At 39.5% G+C, this 19,615-nt stretch overlaps 1 protein-coding gene across 1 annotated transcript; it reads right to left on the reverse strand.

Moving 5' to 3' along the window:
• Positions 1-295: 295 nt before the first annotated feature.
• On the reverse strand, positions 296-18,046 carry ezra (ezrin a). The gene is made up of 13 exons (XM_044142864.1): positions 17,783-18,046; positions 13,444-13,527; positions 12,567-12,662; positions 11,002-11,276; positions 9,533-9,616; positions 7,735-7,881; positions 7,001-7,097; positions 6,704-6,867; positions 5,362-5,492; positions 4,838-4,998; positions 4,529-4,621; positions 2,924-3,181; positions 296-1,921 (listed from the first exon to the last, which is right to left on the reverse strand). Exons 1-13 carry the CDS (start codon positions 17,792-17,794, stop codon positions 1,757-1,759), a joined length of 1,767 nt encoding a protein of 588 aa, XP_043998799.1. The 5' UTR covers positions 17,795-18,046; the 3' UTR covers positions 296-1,756.
• Between the last annotated feature and the right edge of the window lie 1,569 nt (positions 18,047-19,615).

Raw genomic sequence — 19,615 nt, forward strand, 5'->3', positions numbered from 1 at the left:
TTCACACTGAACTGAACGCGCTGCACAATTTTCCTATCCGTAGAGTTCGTCTTTTCATATACCGCCACCTGCTGGACAGCCAGTGCAAGTGCATATAAAACTTACTCAAATCCTGATGGGCAGCAAGAAATGATAAATAAATAAAGAATACTGGCATTAAAACAAAATAAAAAACGAATATGACAGGAATATTGTGGCGTGCTTATATCTTGGGACAAATTCACAATTAATCTATATGTTAACTTATCTTCTTAATGTTGTTTATACATAATATAATGAAAGACAGTCATACATATTTCAAGGACTGAGATATGCATTTACTTTGTGCACTACAGGCTACATATGATAATAGTGGGATATAGTGAACAACTTTTTTGGTGGGAAAAAAAATGACTACAAAAGACAATATGGATAACAGAAAAATATAAACAGAATAACGTGGAAAATAATGTGTATATTTTACTAGGTCTTTTATTCTTTTCTTTAAGTCCAAAAGATTTGAAGGCATAACACCTTGAGTAATAGTAACAAATAATTACGATCTTAATAGATTTAGAGGAAGCAGTCCGGTTTAATTGGATTGGGGTTTTTTTTATTATTATTATTTGAAACTGACTTATTTTGATTTCTGAATTACAAGTACAAATAAAATACAACACATTTCAGTTGCGAGTCAGAAATCCAGTAGCACTAGTTAATTATTAGCAATTAACGGTTGTTTACAACATGTTGTGTTCATTAAATAAATCTGAACCGAGTCACATGTTTTAGGGAAACTAAAATGCAAACTTCGCTACTTATGATTAATATAATATATGTATCCTTAAGACCAGCTTTGTTCAGCTGGTCTCTTGGATCATCCCCTGCAATTATCCTAAGAAAAAAACCCCAAACAAACAGCATTTTAGAAATGTTCCAGCGATAAAATGTGGCCGTCATACTTTCACGCAGTCAAATACAATTCATGGAAGTACTTTCACACAGCTGAAGAGCATCCTTATTCCGGATCTTAAAGTTACACACGACTGTAATCAGTGGCGGTTCTTGATGTGGAGGATATGGCACACTGCCCAGGGAGGCATGGCTGTAGGGGCAGCGTAACCATCAAGCTGGAAAAATTTCTTTTTATTGTTTATTTGCATGTTCAGTCAATGGGGATTAGGTCATCAGTTTGTTGCGTGATGTGTAAGGACAAAAGGAACAAAATGGCCGCACACGCCAGCTATAGCTAATGGCTAATGGCCAGTGCTACATTGAAAGGTTACTTGACTGCTTTTAAGGGAACTTCTATTGCATTTGTTCATCTTTTGCTTAACATTTAAAATGCTCTGAATAACCAAACCTGAACGTAATATTTCTAAACCGGACAGAAATTCTGTATTTCTTTTGTAAAAACACAAAGTAGAATATTTTGAATGCTTTTCGGGCATCGGGACCTCAGATTAAAACTAGAATCAAAAGCACAATGGTTAATCATAGACTTAATTATTCTACACTGATTACACTTTTTAAAAACTCTTGTGAGCTGTGACACTTTTGCTCCATTATCTTCGGTATTTATAGTAATTTATGTCACAAAAAATATTCCTATGCCGTAAAGAAATGGATTTTTCTTTTTGGGAGTGTGTGTGTGTCATGGGGGCCATGAAAACCTCGCCAAGGGCGCCGTTCTCGCCAGAACCACCACTGGGCGCAATCACTACATCATGTAATAAGCTGATCAGATCATTCCCGAGGTATCCTGCAGCGGTCTTCACTACAAAGCCTCAAACTCGTCCACCCTCTGCTTGGTGTTGCCCAGGCGGATCTGACGGAGGGTCTTGTACTTGTCTCGTCCGGCGCGGACGTTCTCGGCGTGAAGCAGGTCGTTCTGGGTCTTCTTGGAGTCGTGTCTAGATTGCTCCAGATCTGAGCTCAGGTCCTGCGATAAGAGTCGGGCATGGTGATTAAATCATGGGAACACACTTCCTGGATCCATTTTTGTCTCATTTGTACAATAGATGGGTAAAGATTTTGTTTGATCTCGTGAGCTACAAAAAAAAAAAAAAAGCTCCTAAAAGATTTCCAAGTAGCAATCTTTTTTCAGTATTGTTAAAAAAAAAAGAAATTAGCTTAGCTAGTAAGTTAGCTTAGTTTACATCGTAGCTTGTCTTCGCTTACAGCTTAACTCACAACTTAGCTTATCTTATCTTACAGCGTAACTCATCTTAGCTCGTCTTAGTTTGGAACGTAGCTTATCTTACTACTTAGCTTGTAAACCTGCCTGATGAGCTTAAAGCTTTGTAGAAGTAAAATGTTTGTTTCCTCTTGTTTTTGTTTGTGTCTTTTGTCAGGAAATCTTCAGATTTGAAAACACAATAGTGCTGCAAACTAAGAGATAAGGGTGCTAGTCGCAATATCCATCTGTCTACCATTGACATGTGAAGGTTGGTCAATTTTTAAACCTACATGGCTGCACCTTTTCAAACAGCTTCCTCTGCAGCGCTTACAAAACTGCACCCACTGGAAACAACCGTGCACACTCACACCTCCAGAGAGTTTCAAATCACCATTTAACCTAACATGCGTATTTCTGGACTGTGGGAGGAAGCCAGAGGACCTGGCAAATAAAAAAATAAAAAATAAAAAACCCCACGCAGACACAGTGAGAACATTCGATCTGCACTTAGAAACACTGTCAAGCTGTGAGGCAACAGTGCACACCTCTTCATCACTGGGTTGGTTTACTGCAGTCCCCAGTGAAAAGTTTGCCGCATGGATCCGATTTCCACCTGAAGATTACTGAAAGAGTGACGACGGTTTTGTGCTTTTAGGATCGAACTAATTCGACGGGAGTTTCGTGAACCAAATCCCCGCGCCTCGCGCTGTGAAACAAATTCATCTGGAGGAGGAGTGGTCTGCTTGATCTTGGTCGTGTCCTCACCATCAGCTGCTTCCTGAGGCGCTGGTTCTTCTCCGCCTCGGTGAGCCGCTCCTCCTCCAGGTGGTCCTCGCTGATGTCCTGCGAGTGCAGCTCGGCGCTGTAGGTGCTGTTCTCCTCGCTGTGCTCGTGGTCACTCTCGCTGTCCGAAGAAGAAGAGGAGGAGGAGGAGGAGCCACCGGGAGGAGCGGAGTTGGACGGGGTCCTCACACTCTGCAGCTCTTCCTTCGTCCTCAACAGGCTCTGCTCCACTTCCTCAGCCTGCAGGAACCATCAGAGGGAAACCGCGTCAGCGGAGGACAGCGGAGGCGTGACACGCAAACTGAAGTCACGTCTTAACGGATCTGGGAAGCAAAGCTTGGCTTTTATAGGATTAAAAAACGTTAGGGAAAAAAAAATTAATCAAACTATTATTTTCTGTGCATTTGTTCAGTAAATGGGGCGGGGAAATCAAGTGTTTGTTTGTTTTTTACCAAGTGTTTCTTGTCCAGTTTTATTGCAGATGTCTTGAAATAAGACAAAGCTAACTTACGAGAAACTTTTCAGCATAAAAAGAGTTTGTTTTAAGTAAATACTTATTTAATATTGATGAAAAAGTAGCAGTTCCACTGACAGATTATTTCACTTAAAACATGGGGGAATATTTCCAAAACCTGCCAGTGGCATCAATATTAAAGAATTATTGACCTAAAAGTAGCCCCTGCATCTTGCTGAAAAGTTGTTAGTAATTTATTTGTATCTTATATCAAGTGTAATAAAATAGTTAAACAAAAATACTGGGTAAAATTTTGTGTTTTTGCACAAAAAGAAACAAAGAAAAATTATTTATTTATTTTTGGAAAAGGCCTCGAATAAAAATGAAAGCAAACTAAAAAGGTTCATAATAGACAAATATTTTGGGATGGACATAACATCTTTCAGTTTTAATTTTAAAAGGTTTTAATTTATCAATGATGCTCTTTGTTTCATGCCAAACCCACCTGGTGTGTTACAAATACAATTCACTTCAACTCAGAAACATTTTATCGGCCCTGAAGAAGAATTAAATGCTGTTATAACTCATTAATTCAAAACTTTTCAGCGTTTTTGTAGAACATCCCAGTAGCTTTAGGATACAATGCATTCAGTTGTGATGGAAGGACAATTATTAGCTTTTTTCTTTCTCGTTTTCTAGGTTTTAAAGTCATTTTTCTCTCCTAAAACAACCATTTCTAACTGTTGTTATGGAGACTCTGCTAGCTCTTTCCTACAGTTGCTAAACATTGTGGCTCGGACTCTAGACGTAGAAAAATGAAAAAAATGCAGATATAAATGTAGAAAAATAAATTACTTGCCTTACATAAATAAGATGTTCTCTTGTATTTCCCACTTTAATGTGGAATAAAATTTTTACTAATATATGTTGAAGTTTTTGTAACTAATTACAGAAATTTGGGGAGATTTTATTTAAATTTTTTTTTATCCGTTTTACCAAAGGCAAAGAACGGGGATTTTTTTTATTTCCTCTGATCTCTCACAGATACCAGACGGAGGAAAGTGTTTTACTGGGACCTTTTTTCCACCTGATCTCCTGGCCGTCTTGCCTCGACCGCCGGTCAGAGCGCTCACCTTCATGTGCCATGTATCGGCTTCCTCCTCCTTGGCTCTCTTGGCCTCCTCCAGCTCAGTGATCTTGGCCGTGTACTGGGCCAGCTCCGCAGCCTGAAGCGGGAACAGAGCGCAGCCACTTTAGTCAGGCAATTTAAAAGAAAACACACACATACACACACACACCAAAAGAAGTAAAATAATACAACACTTTTGTTGGTGTGGAGCTTCACCCTGAATCCTCAGGTTGGACTTTAGCAGAAGCTGAAGCACCTTGACGTGCGTTCCTACGTCCATCGGTATTGGTTCACTTATGCGCTGCACACTCACCAGCTGCTCCTGGCTCTTCATCTGCTCCTCGGCTTGCCTGGCCAGCTCCTCCTTGGCAATTATGGCCTCCATCCTCTCAGCCTCCAGCCGGGCCGCCTCCTGCTCCACCCTCCTCCTCTCCTCCTCCAGCCTCATGGCCCGGTCCAGCTGCTCCTGAAGATCTGCGGGGCCAGGCAGGCACACGGGAAAATCTATTAGGCACCGCACGGCGGTGAGGCGCTTCGGGAAGCTCTCCCTTTTCTTTTTTTTCTTTCCTTTTCTTCTTCTAAATATGAGTTTCTGTTTATGTTTTGATGTGCATTTCAACATGTCATATTTGATTATGTGAATATCCGCTTAAAGAAGAGCTGACAGCAGAGGGCAGTAAAATCATTTAGACATTAAGAGAGAAAGAAACAAAAAAAAAAATTAGTCGGTAGGCTGACTGAGGATTTGTTTTTTGTTTTTTTGTCTTTTCTCCTTGGGAACATTTTCTGAGCCCGGTTCGTATTTAGACAGCTTGTGTGTGACGTGGTGCGCCCCACCTCGCTCCGCTCTCTTAGTAGTCTCTTCAAACTCGTAGAGCTTCATCATCAGCTCCTGCTTTTCTCTCTCCATCTGCTGCTTCTCCCTCTCAATGTTTTCTCTCTTCTTCTTCTCACTTTCCAGCTGATCCCTGCAGGAAACACACACACACACACACACACACACAAAGGAAAAAAGGAAAAGAAAAAAAGTCAAGATCACACAGATTAATTACCTACATCCTATACAGCACCTTATAAAAATATTCATATCCGCTTTACCTCTTTCATTACTTGTCATAATATAACTACACTGTAAGAAATTTAATTTTTGGTAAAATTATATTTAGAGTCTTGACATAACTGCTGGTATTTTACTGTAATTTGTTTTTTTTTTTACACTGTAAACAGGAAAACTCATTGTTCAGATCTAATCATATTTCTTTGTTATCCCCTCTTCACACTTGTGCACTAATTGTGTCGGTCCGTCACATAAGATTCCAGTTATATACATTCAGACTTGTGGCTATAATGTACGGAGGACCGATCCTGCCATAATTTAAGGATAAATGCAGGAATGAATAAATGACTCATTAAAATAATCACAAGGTCAAAAATGCAGCATGGCAGATAAATTGGTGGACAACAAAATAATAAAAAGAAGAGATTTTGTATAATAATTGAATCATTAATTAGGTATAAATATTTCTACTGACACTTTTAAGCATTGTAATTTTTGTCTATTTTATGCATACTTTCCTTCTTGTTGTATTTTCTCTTGTTTATTTATTACGAGTCCATTTTCCCCTCATATTTACCACCAACCAAACATATTTGAAATATGTTTTTCCCATAAAAGTACATTTATGTTCAAGTGACTTCACTGCCGTTTTATTTCTTAAACTGAGATCATTTTCTGCCTTTATAATATTTCTGTTTTACTTTTACTTTTTAAACCAAAGAGATTTCACTGAGACCATTTATTTCCTTTTTTTTTCTCCTTGTTTTTATTTCTTGCTCACGTATTGAGGAAAAAAAAAGTTTATAAAATAAAGTAAAAAAAACAAAGCATACAAAATCAAGCTCTGCGCCAACGTCCTCCAGGCTAGACTTCGGCTACTACGCAAGAATTCGAAGGGGTGACTCTGTTCCGAACAGCGCCCCCTTTCTATTTTGGCATTTTCGGATGCATCTATTATTTTGTCGCTTTTAATGGCATGCGAATTTACTCGTCAAGCTGCTTTTTTGGCCCTATAATTACTTTAACGAGGCACTTATAGATTTCTCTATTTATTCTTAATTGTGGCAGGATTTGTCCTCCGTGAGCGATCTGGTCAAATGTGAAAAAGTGGCTCTTGTCTACCTCTCCATCTTCTTCTGGAGCCTGTCCTGCTTGGCCTGAGCCTTCATCTGCTGCACCTCGATGTTGTCGGCCATGCGGCGGCGGGCGTACAGGCGATGGTTGCCCTTAGCGAGCTGCATGATGGCCTTGTGGATGCGAGGTTGTGTCCCGTGAAACATGATGTGCTTCCAAAGGAATGAAAAAGCAAACGTTATACAAGTCCAAAAAGTTTTCTTCCTTCCCACCTCCCCTCCCCTCATCTAATGTTTCAGTATTTGGCATGTAAAGACGTATTTAATTACTTGGTGAAATACTCACTGGAGATTTTTTGTCCATGGGCTTGATGACAAATTTCTTGTTGTCGAAAGAAACGTTTCCAATTTCATTCCAGGGGAATCCAATTTTTGGGGTGAGCCTGGAATATTTTAAAAAAAGAAACAAAACAAAACAAAAATTTAAGTTCATGTTGTAGTTTGGCAGAGAAATAGGTCAATGTACTCTTATGGTCAACATCCACAGAGGTCAGTGTGGTGAGTAAAAAACATGAGGCTGAGAAAGGAAAAGGTCAGCGACAGAGGTTTGACCTCTGCTCTGTTGCCCTCGCCGCTACAAGTAGAAAGTTCTGAACACCATAAAAATGCGCACAGTCTGATATTATAATACAACTTTTCAAGGTTTCCCCCAGAAAACCTGCTAAGCCTGGTGGTTCATCCAGCGGCCCGCCGTGTTTCTGAGATAAAAAATCTTTAAAGTTGACAGGAAATGTTGAAATATCACTTCACAATTATGTGTTATTGGAAGATTGATACCTGAACACCAACTACAAAGTCTTAAAAAATTCAAAGATTTAAAAAAAGACTTTAGAAAATAAGCAATGCTTAGCATGGTGGGGGCACAAGTAAAGCCTGGTGGCCCGCCAGGCTTATAATATAACCCTGAGCGTTTGAACTGAACAATGATAATACAAATAAATAAAAAAAAAGCTGAGTTAAGCAGCAAAAAAAGATATAATAAAAGATTTTTGCGATAAAGTCCTAAACTGAGAGTTTTACCTGTCATCCTTCGGATAGATGTTGATCCCTAGCGCGTCCACGCCCAGCCACAGCTCTGTGCCCTTCTTGTTTCTGATGTCAAAGTAGCTAACGCCGTACATTTCCAGATCCTGAGCGATCTTCAGGTACTCGATGATCGCGTCTTCCCTGTTTTGAAGTCACAAAAACGTTCGTTCAGATATTTTTGCTGCAAGATGTTAGCTTTTGACACGTTTCCCACCGAATAACCAAAAGGACGATCTAAACTGGAAATAATCCCAGATTTTCCTCGTCTCTTCCCGAGCTTCCAATAAGAGCAACGGGATGTTGCGTCCAGCCAAGCAGCTCAAAACAGAGTTTGAATGCTTTACACCGACTACACTGATGCTGCGGTGACGATTGTCATTCAGTACTACGTTGTATATACTAGTATTAAGGAAAGAAAAGTCCAGGGCTCAAACTCAGATTTTCTAAAGTTTATTTCATACTTTTGCTAACTGTTTATGCATGAATATTAAAACAGTGTGGGTTGTGGGTTCTCTTAGCAAGGAAAGTTCAACGGTAGGGTTATTTTAAGCTAAAAGATAGATTAGTTCAATCAGAAAGTAGGCCAAGCAGCCATCAGTTGGAGCCACTTCACTCATGCAGCATACTGAGGTGAGCACGTATTTGCATACAGAGCGCCTGCATGGAGCAGCAGGAGTAACATTTACGGCGACATGTTAGAAGAACCCTTTATTGTCCACTTTAATAACTCTTCTTAAAACACATTTTTATTCTTTGACTTTTAACATAAAGCTTTGCTCTTATTTCCGTTTTAGAGTTTCATTCATTTTATTGTTGTCCTTTTCTTTTGTCTGTTCAATATTTTGAAGGTTCATTGATTTCATCTGTACAGAACTTTGTCAAGTGTTGTTGTTTCAAAGTGATTTATAAATATGTAGTAGTAGTAGTAATATTATTACTGGTTCATTTCTGACATTTGTCTTTAAGCAATAGTATCTAATTTAGCCTAACTGAATATTTAGCTCCAAGTTTAAATACCAGTACAGTCTGCTAGCTGATTAGCTCAGTCGCATTTGTTAGCAAAGCAAGCTAACAGCAACGTACCTTTAAACAATGTAGCAACAAGCACATAAACAGGATCTGCGTCGTTCTCTGTGTGAGAGACAAATAGGCAGAACTGAAACTAATTTTTCCCCCTCTTGTGTACGACGATGTTTTACATGAAGGCAGCCATATTGGATTTTGGTTGGGAGTTTTGGAGAAACATGACTTTCCCAGCCTGCATTTCTATTTCTGGGAACATTCCTGTTAAAAATACCAAAAATTTGTCATTTGAAATTTCCATTTCTTCAAAGTCATGCAGTTCATGTTAGATTTCTTTCTCTGTCTTTTTTTTTTTTTGACTCAACAAAATAACACGGCAAACTGAAAAAAATAACTATTTCCCTTACATAACTCTCTAGACACAAACAAATGATCTAAAACATTGACCCGTAAAACTCGAGTTTCAGGGAGCAAAGTGTTGTTCTTAAAACGGAGTTGTTTTCTTTATCCAAAAATATTACTTGAAATTTGCACCGTTTTATGACCTCTTATTGCAACCGCCACATATCAATCAGAACATAAAGGTAAATTTCCCCGACTGACTTGTAGTCCAGTAAATTTACTATGACACACGAGAAAAATGTGTGTCTGAAACAAACCCAAGTGCATGGAAGGTGAGAATGTTTGACATTGTGTTTTAAACATCTTTTGTCGTTGGCTTGTCTTTTGCTTTGCTTTAACATATAAACATCACTCGGTCTTTACTCACTTCAGCATGGCTCTGTGCTCCTCGTGCCAGGCCTGGATTCTGTCTTCCCATTGCTCCTTTGACAGCTTGTGTTGATCCAGCACTCTAAGAGAACAGACAAGCTGTCAGAGAGTCGCACGGCTCAAAGCGGGATCACTCCGCGTGCGCACACAGAGCTACGTTGAACACACGCTGCAGGCACCGGAGGCCCCTTCCTTTTTTGTTACATCCTAAATTAGCAACAGTGGCTGATGATCACCTAGCATGATTTTGGAGCATATGTGGAAAAAACAAACAAATGTACGTCTCAGAAGGGAACATTGGCATTTAATGAAGTCCACGTTTCACATGTTTCTCCATCTTGCGTATCATTAAGGAATCCAAAACTGCATAGAAATCTAAGTAACATGATGCGATGGTGTGATACTTTGCATCATGTTTTACTGTAAACACTGTCATGTAACGCATAAAAAGGCGTTCTGCTCTGCAAAAACGCAAAATTTTACCAAGTGTTGTTGGTTTCGTTTCTAGTGCAAGTAGCTTAGTGCACTTGCAGTACTAATGCTCAAGTTTCAACTATCAGTGGAGCAAAAAGAAAATTAAAAAATACAAGTTAAAAGTGACGAGAGTAAAGGAAAAATGATCACTTACTTTAATAGGACCTTGAAATTTTGCTTTATGACACGCAGTGACATAAATCAATAAACATGTTGAGATAATTTTCACTTCTTGTTTTTTATTTGCCAAGTTACAAAACTCCAAACTGAGGAACGTGAGTTTGGAGGAACCCAACACATCCATAGATAAGGGTCTTATTTCAAGCTCATCTGATAGTATTTGTTTTTTGTTTTTTTCTTATTTAAATTGTTTATAATGCATGAATACTTAGGAGATGTTGACTTTTACGTTATTGAACAGTGTTGTGGGACTGTCCTCTGACTAAATATCTGGAATAAATATGACACGCTGTATTATTTAAATGTATTTGTTTGTAGTTATCAACAAACAAAAAAAAAAAAAAACAATCTGGCAAGGGACAAAAAAAAAATCCAAATTATTTAGGGTGACCAAACGTCCGTATTTCCCGGGACATGTCCGTATTTCACGTCCTGTCCCGGGCGTCCCGGGATATTTTTAGAAAGTGAGGAAATGTCCTGTTTTTTGCAGGACTCGGTCCAGCGTGTCGTGGATTCTCTCCCCCCCAGACGGGAAGGAGGGTGAGGAGAGGGGGGAGAGCATGGGGCAAGGGTCGCCGGGACCGGGAGTCGAACCCGCGACGTCCGCGTCGAGGACTGGGGCCTCCAGGCGTGGGGCGTGCTAACCCCCTGCGCCACCACAGCACGCCCCATGATTCCTACACTTTTGACAGAGTCTCCTGAATGTTAGCTTTATTTTGAAACAAAGATAATTGAAATAGCTAAATTAGTTTTGGGTCTGTTATTTTAAATGCGTAAAGGAACAGTGGAACATTTCCCACAGTTTGCGCTCACCTCTTCGGGAGCAGACGCTCTGAGGAGAGGTATCCCTGCCGGTGCACCGACTTGTCGTACTCGTCGTACTTCGCCTGCACGGCGTAGGAGGCCAGCAGCACAGCCGTCTCCGGGGGACAGTAGATCTCGTCGGACAGGATTTGCTCCTTCACCTGCAGGAAGAAGAGCTTCCTGGTGACGTCCTGGATCAGCTCCTCGTCCACGTCCTCGGGGTAATACTGGACCCGGAATCTGAACTGCAGGGGAGTCTCGTTCTTTACATTCTGTTCCGTCACCTGCACGGACGGCGAGGGCGTGGAGGTTAAAATGTGCAAAAGAAAGGGAGGACGCTCATGAAGGAAATAAAAAACGAAGCATTAAGTAGACGTTGGTTAAAGCGCAGCTGGACACAGACAAGGAATTCACTTTAATCCGTCAAAATATGTGCTTGTTGTTAAAGTTATCCACCTAGTCCTCAAAAGCGACACTGAGAAAAGCTCCTACACATTTCTTAGTTTATTTAGAACATGTTTGGAAATTAAATATAATCAATAAGTATTTTAGAACACCTCAAACTTAAGTAAGGCAGGAGGAGGAATGGAAACATTAAAGGCATTAAACCCTCACACAGTACCTTGAAGACCAAATTGTTGTAGCTTTTAAGCTAACAATAGCTTAAAAGCTATTTTCTGTTAGATCAATCAAACTCTGATTAAATATATTTGCCACCCAACTAACATATTTCTATTTATTTTTGCTATTTTGATAGACCCACCAATCAAAACAGGATATCCACTCAGATATCCGTCTGATGACGTCACATAAGTGATGACAGCTCAGTTCGTTTCGTTATCATCAATAATTTTTTTTAAAGCAAATTCAGAGTTGATTACTTGCATTCTGTAATGTCGGCTCGTCTTCAGTCCTGCGCCTCTTTTGATGTCATCGCTCAAAAGTGCAACGCAATTTTTATTTATTTATTGCTGAGTGTGTTTTTTTTTTAAAAAGCGCGTCATTGAGTCCTTATGTACGGAAGCAGAGAGCGGATGTTTTCTGGATATACTTTTTCCACCAATGGTTTTCAGGCAATGATAAATTAATCTCCAGAGAACCACATGGCGCAACACAAACAACAACAACAATCATCTCATGATTAACTCGCTTTACCGAGAAAACCACCGGGAAAGCGCATATGCTGTCCGGTCTAGGCTTCCGTACATGTCACTATCCAGCTGTGATATTAATAGATGCTATAGTGAGGTTACATCTCCACTGTTGGATCTTTTTGGTCAGATAAAGAGTTTCACAAATTTGTGGAAAGTGTCACTTAAATCGTTTTTTGATGCACAAAAATATCACTGATGTTCTTGGTAGCTGATAATACACATATATTTTTAAACAAGGTAATGAAATAAGAATCAACCTCAAATATATGGCATTGAAGCAAAGTAACAGTGTGTTGCAGTGAAGAATGTAAACTAGTGTATTCTCATGCACTCTCTTATTTTAAACAAACAAAAGAAAAAAAAAAGTTCAAACTGGTCGATATTGCAGCACTAAAAAAAATCTGGCAGAACAAAACCCACTTTCTTGTCTTCTAGCAGCCACGAGACAAGTCCTCTGTTGTCCACGAACTGAAGGCCGAAGTACCAAATCTCACGGAGGCCAATCGTCCTGGCAACCTGACGGCACGACACAAAAACAGAAGAAGAAGAAGAAGAAGAAGCGTGAGGACTTCTCTCTACTGTCCAGAAGACGGGCACATTAAATGTAAAAAGCAGCATCTGAAACATTGCAATCTTTCTCACAGTGTTTCTGATTCATTCGTTCTTCGAAACAAATGATCAAACTCCCACCATCGGTTCATTTTCCCTCTCTCAGCTTAAGAAAAGCATCCCCACAGCCTGACGCTGCCACCACACTGCTAACACACAAAATCTTGCCAAGTATTTTTGTCAGAAACAGTACTGGCTCCACTGGCAGATTATTTCACTTATAACAAGACACTGAAATAATCTGCCTGTGGAATTGGTAGTTTTTGTATCTATATTAACATACATAGTCAGTTTTCCACTATCGAAAGTTCAATTTTTATCTCTGACCATTTCTTGCTAGTTCAGCTTCAAGATGCTGACTGGAGTTTTTATGTCCACAGTGGATTTGTTATCTTTCTATAAAGAACAGATTTCGGTCTCTCTGCAGATCTTCCACAATAATGATCGCCTTGGTTACCTCTCTGATTAAAGCCCTGTTTGTTGTCTCATCTCCTGAGTTCACTGGTCATTAGAATGCTTCGTGTTCACACTTCTGCTACTATCAGTTTGATTTGGTTTAGCTTTGAGGTAGGCTTGGTTTTTGCTTCACGCACATAAATATAATCTTTCCATCCACCCCAAAACCACTCGTGATTAACAGAAAATGTTGTTGTTGTCGTTAGATGTGTGCTTTGCCGACCATACAGACCTGTTCAAGCAGCTGCCTTCCTCTAGTGCTGCCGTTAAAGGAAAACTCCAGCTCTGCGTCCATTGTAGTGACGCGAACATTGACCTGCGGTGGAAAAAGGGCAATTCACTGATTACATTCACTCTGAAATTTTTTTTTTATAAATAAAACCCTTTCTGTTTGGACGGGCACAACCTGTTTTCTTTCCAATTGCTTCTTTGTTGTCATTCTATAAATCAGAAATGTTTCCACATCTGCCTAAATTCTGTGTTTGGGTGCGTTCACATCCACAACTGGAGGACAAAAATAACGGACTGATTCGCTGAAAGCACACCCTTAACGTGGATCTGTCAACTGGATTATTCATAAACCGTAATTGCTCACTATCTCATTAGACTTTAGACCAGCCGTGCGAACGCAAGGTTGAATATCATCGTACTTGCTTCTTGCGCAAAGGCGTTGCGAGATCAGCCCTTGTTGCAGCAAACAGCATTAAAACTGAGTTTGCATAAAAATTAATTTACACAAATTGGAGAAAAAAAAAAGAAAGCTTTAGTTTTTATTCGTTTCAACTGGTTTTTAAAAAAAAACAACCGTACAAGACCATTGATCGGGACGGGGTTTGCAGCAGATACAGAGCAGTTTTATGAAGTTACACCAGAACACACCCTGACTGTCATAAAGATAAACATACTAAAGGTTGGGCAGGAATCAATGGAACATCCAATAATGGAACCATCACTAGCTGTTTAAGTTGTTTCCACCTTACGTGATCACATGTATGAGATAACATCTTTATCTGGTGTCTTCATAATGCTTTTGACATTCCAGCAAACAGGGGCCGGGATTTTAAAATGTATAATTTGACAGTTATCACACATACCTCGCAGAAACCCCCCCCCAAAAATTTGTATTTACATGGATATGTATGCTGCAAGAGCCACATATGATGGCAAAAAGCGCAAGTGAATATATATATAGTACAATAGTATTATACCAATGGAAAAAAATAATAATAATTATATATATATATATATATATATATATATATATATATATATATACCTAACAAAATCCTCACAGGATCATTTCCACACATAAGACTTATTTGAATTATGAAGTTTTGTTCAATTTCCATAGCAACAGCTGCGCTTGCCTTACAAATGGACGAAAAATCTTTGTCGAAAAAACTGAATTTAGTGTTTCCAATTCGCATGAAATTAAAATCACGCGTAAATACGCTTATTCTCGCGATAAGACACTAAAATCACGGCAGTGTGTGAGCGACAGATGTAAACACTTACATGAAATATATGCATAATTCAGCCATGGCACTAGCGCTCATCATCTATCAACCTTCAGAGGAAACGTCGGCGTCTCGTTCAGGCGCCGCAGTGATTCGTCCCTGATATGTTGGAGCGGCTACAAATGCTCGTTTTGGGGGAAATTGTAGTTGGCGATTTTACAAAACAGCTATGGATTCAACAAGTTAAAATGACACAGGTTTGTGTGAACAACGTCATGTCGTTATTGCTCAGATATAGCCAGCTGCACATTGTTAGAAGAAGAAGAAAAAAGAAAAAAAAAAGCCGTGATCCTTCTATTACTTCCTCCCGTCTTCTTCGTCGTCGGCGCCGCCGACTCGGCGGAAACTACTACTGTTGATCACGTGACTCGAGTGATTAGCAAAAATGTTTCCATTGCAGTTTTGCAAAATACATCTGTTTAGACACAGCCGTAAAAACCACCTCGTCCTACCTCAAAGGCTTGTTAGAGAAAAACGTGAGTTATTTTCGAAACTGGCATGTTTCTATTAAGCAAACTTATTTTTTGTAATTTCAATTTGCACCATTTTCTGGTTATTGGAATGTTACATTTTTTAAATGAAAAATGTTACAACATTTCTATTACATACAATAGTATTACATACAATATTACCCAAGTAGTATTACACAAATGAACATAATTATTTTTTGTAGTAACGTGAAGTTGTGGGAATATCCTCTGAATTTGGAAACTTTTCCGACAATAATTTAAAAATATATACATCACGGTATGCCAAGAATAGTGTGCGCCTTTCTCAATATGCATTTCAAAATCTTTATTATTGCAGCGACCAGCTTTTTTTTAGCATGTTTCCACATTTGTTCTCTGGGCTCTTTGCACGTCAGTTTCCGTGTTCGGGGATAAGCGGCTCGGTCGTTTCCGGTGTATTGAAAATAGCATTTTACACAAGACTAGGTGAGTGACCAACATAACAATTAATGATGTATATCGATCCAAAGCTCCAACAAGTAAGCTGGAGAAAGGTTTTTAGATATACACCTCGTTATACGTTCACAGATACAAAGGTGAGTTTTACTTTCTTTAAACTTTGTGGCTAACATTAGCTATAGCTTATGCTAGTAGGTAATATTCTTGGACATTTTGTTTGTAAAAATGTGCTACTTAAGTGTCAATACATTTTCATTTGTTCTAACGAACAATGTTTTTTACCTTATTTTGTACTTATTTTCAAGTATATTATACGTGTTTATTGTCGTTTGTGTCAAACAGACCAAGTAACGGGTGAGGTCACGGTTCGAACGTATAGTTTCCGAAGCATGAAGCACAACAACCCCACAGCTTAACAGTAGAGCAGCTCTGGTGTCGGAGTTTTAGTTCAGTTGACTGTCCATGTTCAACGATGTTGCTTTTAGAAAAATATGGCCGTGTTCCTTGCATGCTTCTTGTGAAGCATAATGGTTTCGCAGCAATGTGTACAGGCAGATCAGCTGCTCGGCTGTCTGGCTCTGGTCTGCTCTCTCGTTCCCAGACACTCGCTCTTTCAGGCTGAATACAGAAGTGATTCCATAGAAATAACACAGGATGGCTCATTTATTTACCATCCCTCTCTCCCCGGTAGTTTTAGGCTGAAGAAGCTGATCCAGAGTGAAGTGAAGGCTGTAAAACTTTTCTGTGCGGCGTTGGCTTTAATTGGTAGTGACGAATATTTACAAGCCACCGTCTTCTTGATTCAGGATTGTTTGGAAATCCATGAAAACTTAAAAGCCCATTATAGTAGGAAGACAACAATGTTCGTAGTATTGCTGTATTTACTTCTGAAATACGACTTTGTCTTTTCTAGCTGCCATGGTAACTCAAAGCAGAAGAAAGAAAGCTGCATTTTGCTCATGCGGATGTGACGTCAGCATCAGTACGTGCAAAGAGCCACTTTGAAAAAATTAATGCATTTTTGTTCCACATGTAAAGGCTCGTTGATTACTTACTCAAATCAAGCCAGAAGGCAAGTAATGAAATATGTCTTCAGCATTTTGTAGACCAAGACTTTAAACATAAAAGTCTTCACCAAGGCTGTTCCTTGCAGTGTCAATAAGAGTACATAGGTGCTGCTGTAAAGTGCGGCTTGACTCGTCTTATCATCCTCACGCTGAACACTTGAGTAACTTTTACTTGATGACTTTGAGAGTCGTGAATCCTTAAATTCTGTTATTTCAGTTTGATCGATTGTTTCAATTCCGACACATTTTGTCGATATTGAAACCACACAGTCAAAATTTGCTGGTGAATGTCATTCTGTTCTCTTTTTGTTTGGTTGTTTTAGTTTTTATTATTTTCCTCGTTGGTGGAAACAAAGACACAATCAACAGTCTTACAGTCAGCCCTACATCAATCCAAAGAAGAAAATTGGAAGAGCATGCTTTTGGCAGCTCCTTTATTTAGTTGAAATAAAAATGTTTATACATTTTCTGGCATATTTCTTCCTGCTTAATAAAAATGTCCATCTTGTCCAGATTCAAAGAAAAAGCGTATCTTTTTTCCACTTTGGAAATAACCAAGGTCCACGCCTTTGTGTTGTACCATCCGTTTTTCATTATTTTTTACCCAGCGCCAGAAGAGTGTGGCGAATGTCATTAATGACTTCAAGAAATCATTTAATGAGGCTCAATTCACGATTTTTTGTTTGTTTTTTTTATCATTATGTGCATGACCATATATCCCACAAACGAATTTGTTGAGTTCAAGTAACACCTGGAGGGTAATCCAGTGTCAGGAATGTGTGCAGCATGGGTCAAACTCTACATTTGGTTAATGAGTAAATGACGAGAAGGATCACTGGCTCTTGGTAAAACTTACAACAGAAAGAAGCGAAGACAATAACACCAACGTAAAAAAGTCAGGGGCAATTCCACAATTCCGACTTGTTTTTGTTCTTACACTGGTCATCATAAATGATTTACTGAAGCTTTACGAACAGGCTTTAGTCTACAGAACCTCTCCGTGCTGTTCTCAAACCAGGAAGAAGACATGCAGCTAGAGCGATAAGTAAAAATGTATCTTAAAACAGCAGGAATCCTACCAGTTTGGGCATCTTGGCTTTGGTCTGTGGCTCCTATCAGAGGAAAGTGTATCACAAGCTGACCGAGGCTGCAGTGGCCAACTCCCAGCAGAACCTCCACCTGATAAAGACAGCCTCTCGCTGGCAAACCCAGGGGCAAGACTCGTGTCCTTTGAACTCAGGAGATAGCTCGCAAAGACGTGGGAGGACCGACTTTGACACCAAACCGACAGATTTACCTCCAGTGTGACAGAAAGCGTGGGGGTTGGGGGACCCGCACAACTCCACCCAAAGGAGATCACCTGTTTCAGCGCCTAAAACCTCCATGTGACCTTTGATCAGAGAGCTACAAAACCACCGGCTGTGCTATTTCTGTAGCTTGTTTGGAGATGACGTGAGTCATGAAGGAAGTGCATCGGCTTAACGGCAGGAACGGGGTTTGTTATGTGGAGGGTTTTTGACGTTGTTGGTCCACGTTTTGCTCACATTGAGAGAAATCTCCCTCGTATGACTGTGTTTCACCAAGCTGCTCAACCTAAGCTGTTACCAAAACTACTATTTCTTTCTAAAAAGTTCAAAGCTGCGGTATGTAACTGAAAAATATGTTGGGGTTTTTTTTGTATTTGTTGAAACTGTCACCATGTCGTGATAGAATAATATGAGACGGATGATCTGTGGGAAAAAAATGTATCTCCTCCACTTCCTGCTTGAGCTGCTATTGATGTCTGAACAAATGCACCACTCCCGGTCAAAAGCAACCAATAAGAGTCAGGAGGAGTGCCTTAGCGCTGTCAATCACTCTTGTGAACGTTAAATGTGGTAATAGCGGGGTGTGCTGTGGTGGCGCCGGTGTAAAGCACAACCCACATACGGAGGCCTTAGTCCTCGACACGGCTGTTGCAGGTTCAATTCCCGGCCTGGTGACCTTCGCCGCATGTCTTCCCCTTCTCTCATTTTCCACTTTCCTGTTAATTAACTATCAATTAAAGGCCATTAAAGCCAATCAAACCTTTAAAAAGTGGTAATAACATAGAAACAATGCACTGTTAGTAGAAAAACGTTTATCTCGTCGTCATTGGTAGCTATGCTAACTAGCCTTAGCATTCACAACCAGTTCTGCTATCAGGCAGGAGCTGTATCATAGGAGAGAGCTGTATCAATGTGAGGGACCGGAGTAGTGCATGAATGACAACGCTAATGTCACCGGATCCTTTCTGCGTTGTGCTGGTTTTATTGAACGATCAGAGCCGTGACACGGGATTTCTTTAAGATGGATGGTTCCTCGATTCATTCCGACGAGAACAGCAAGTACATAACTCAACTAAAGTCAGTTTCTGCTATTTTGCAGATATTTTGTAGGTTCACTTAAATATTTACATTAAAGAATGGATTCATATATAACAACAGTGATAACAAACATTAACTTAATAGATCTATAAATAACGTGGATGTATTTAGACAAAAAATAAACAGCACACAGGACAACATGACAAAAGGGGAGGATCTTAGGGGCGCAAACAATTTAAAGACAATACCACAGAAGAAGAAATAAAATAGAGGGGCTTCCGATCTTAAAGTAATGTTAAAAACAATGAGAGTTTTTAAAGGTTTTTAAGGAATAAGACATATAACCACAAAAAAGACATTTTGTGTAATTATAACAAAAGAGAAATGCAACCAGGTTACACTAAGACCCACTGCCTGGCTCTGATTGGTTGTTTCCGGTTAGCACTGGGAGAAGGCAGAGGGGTCAATTTTTTTCACAGATTATCTGTATCATACTTTATTGTCACAACGTGGTGACAGTTTTAACAAATATATTTAAGAATATGTTTTTAATAAAAGCTATACATA

Source organism: Gambusia affinis, linkage group LG16 (genome assembly GCF_019740435.1).
Source record: "Gambusia affinis linkage group LG16, SWU_Gaff_1.0, whole genome shotgun sequence".
Classification (NCBI taxonomy): Eukaryota; Metazoa; Chordata; class Actinopteri; order Cyprinodontiformes; family Poeciliidae; genus Gambusia; species Gambusia affinis.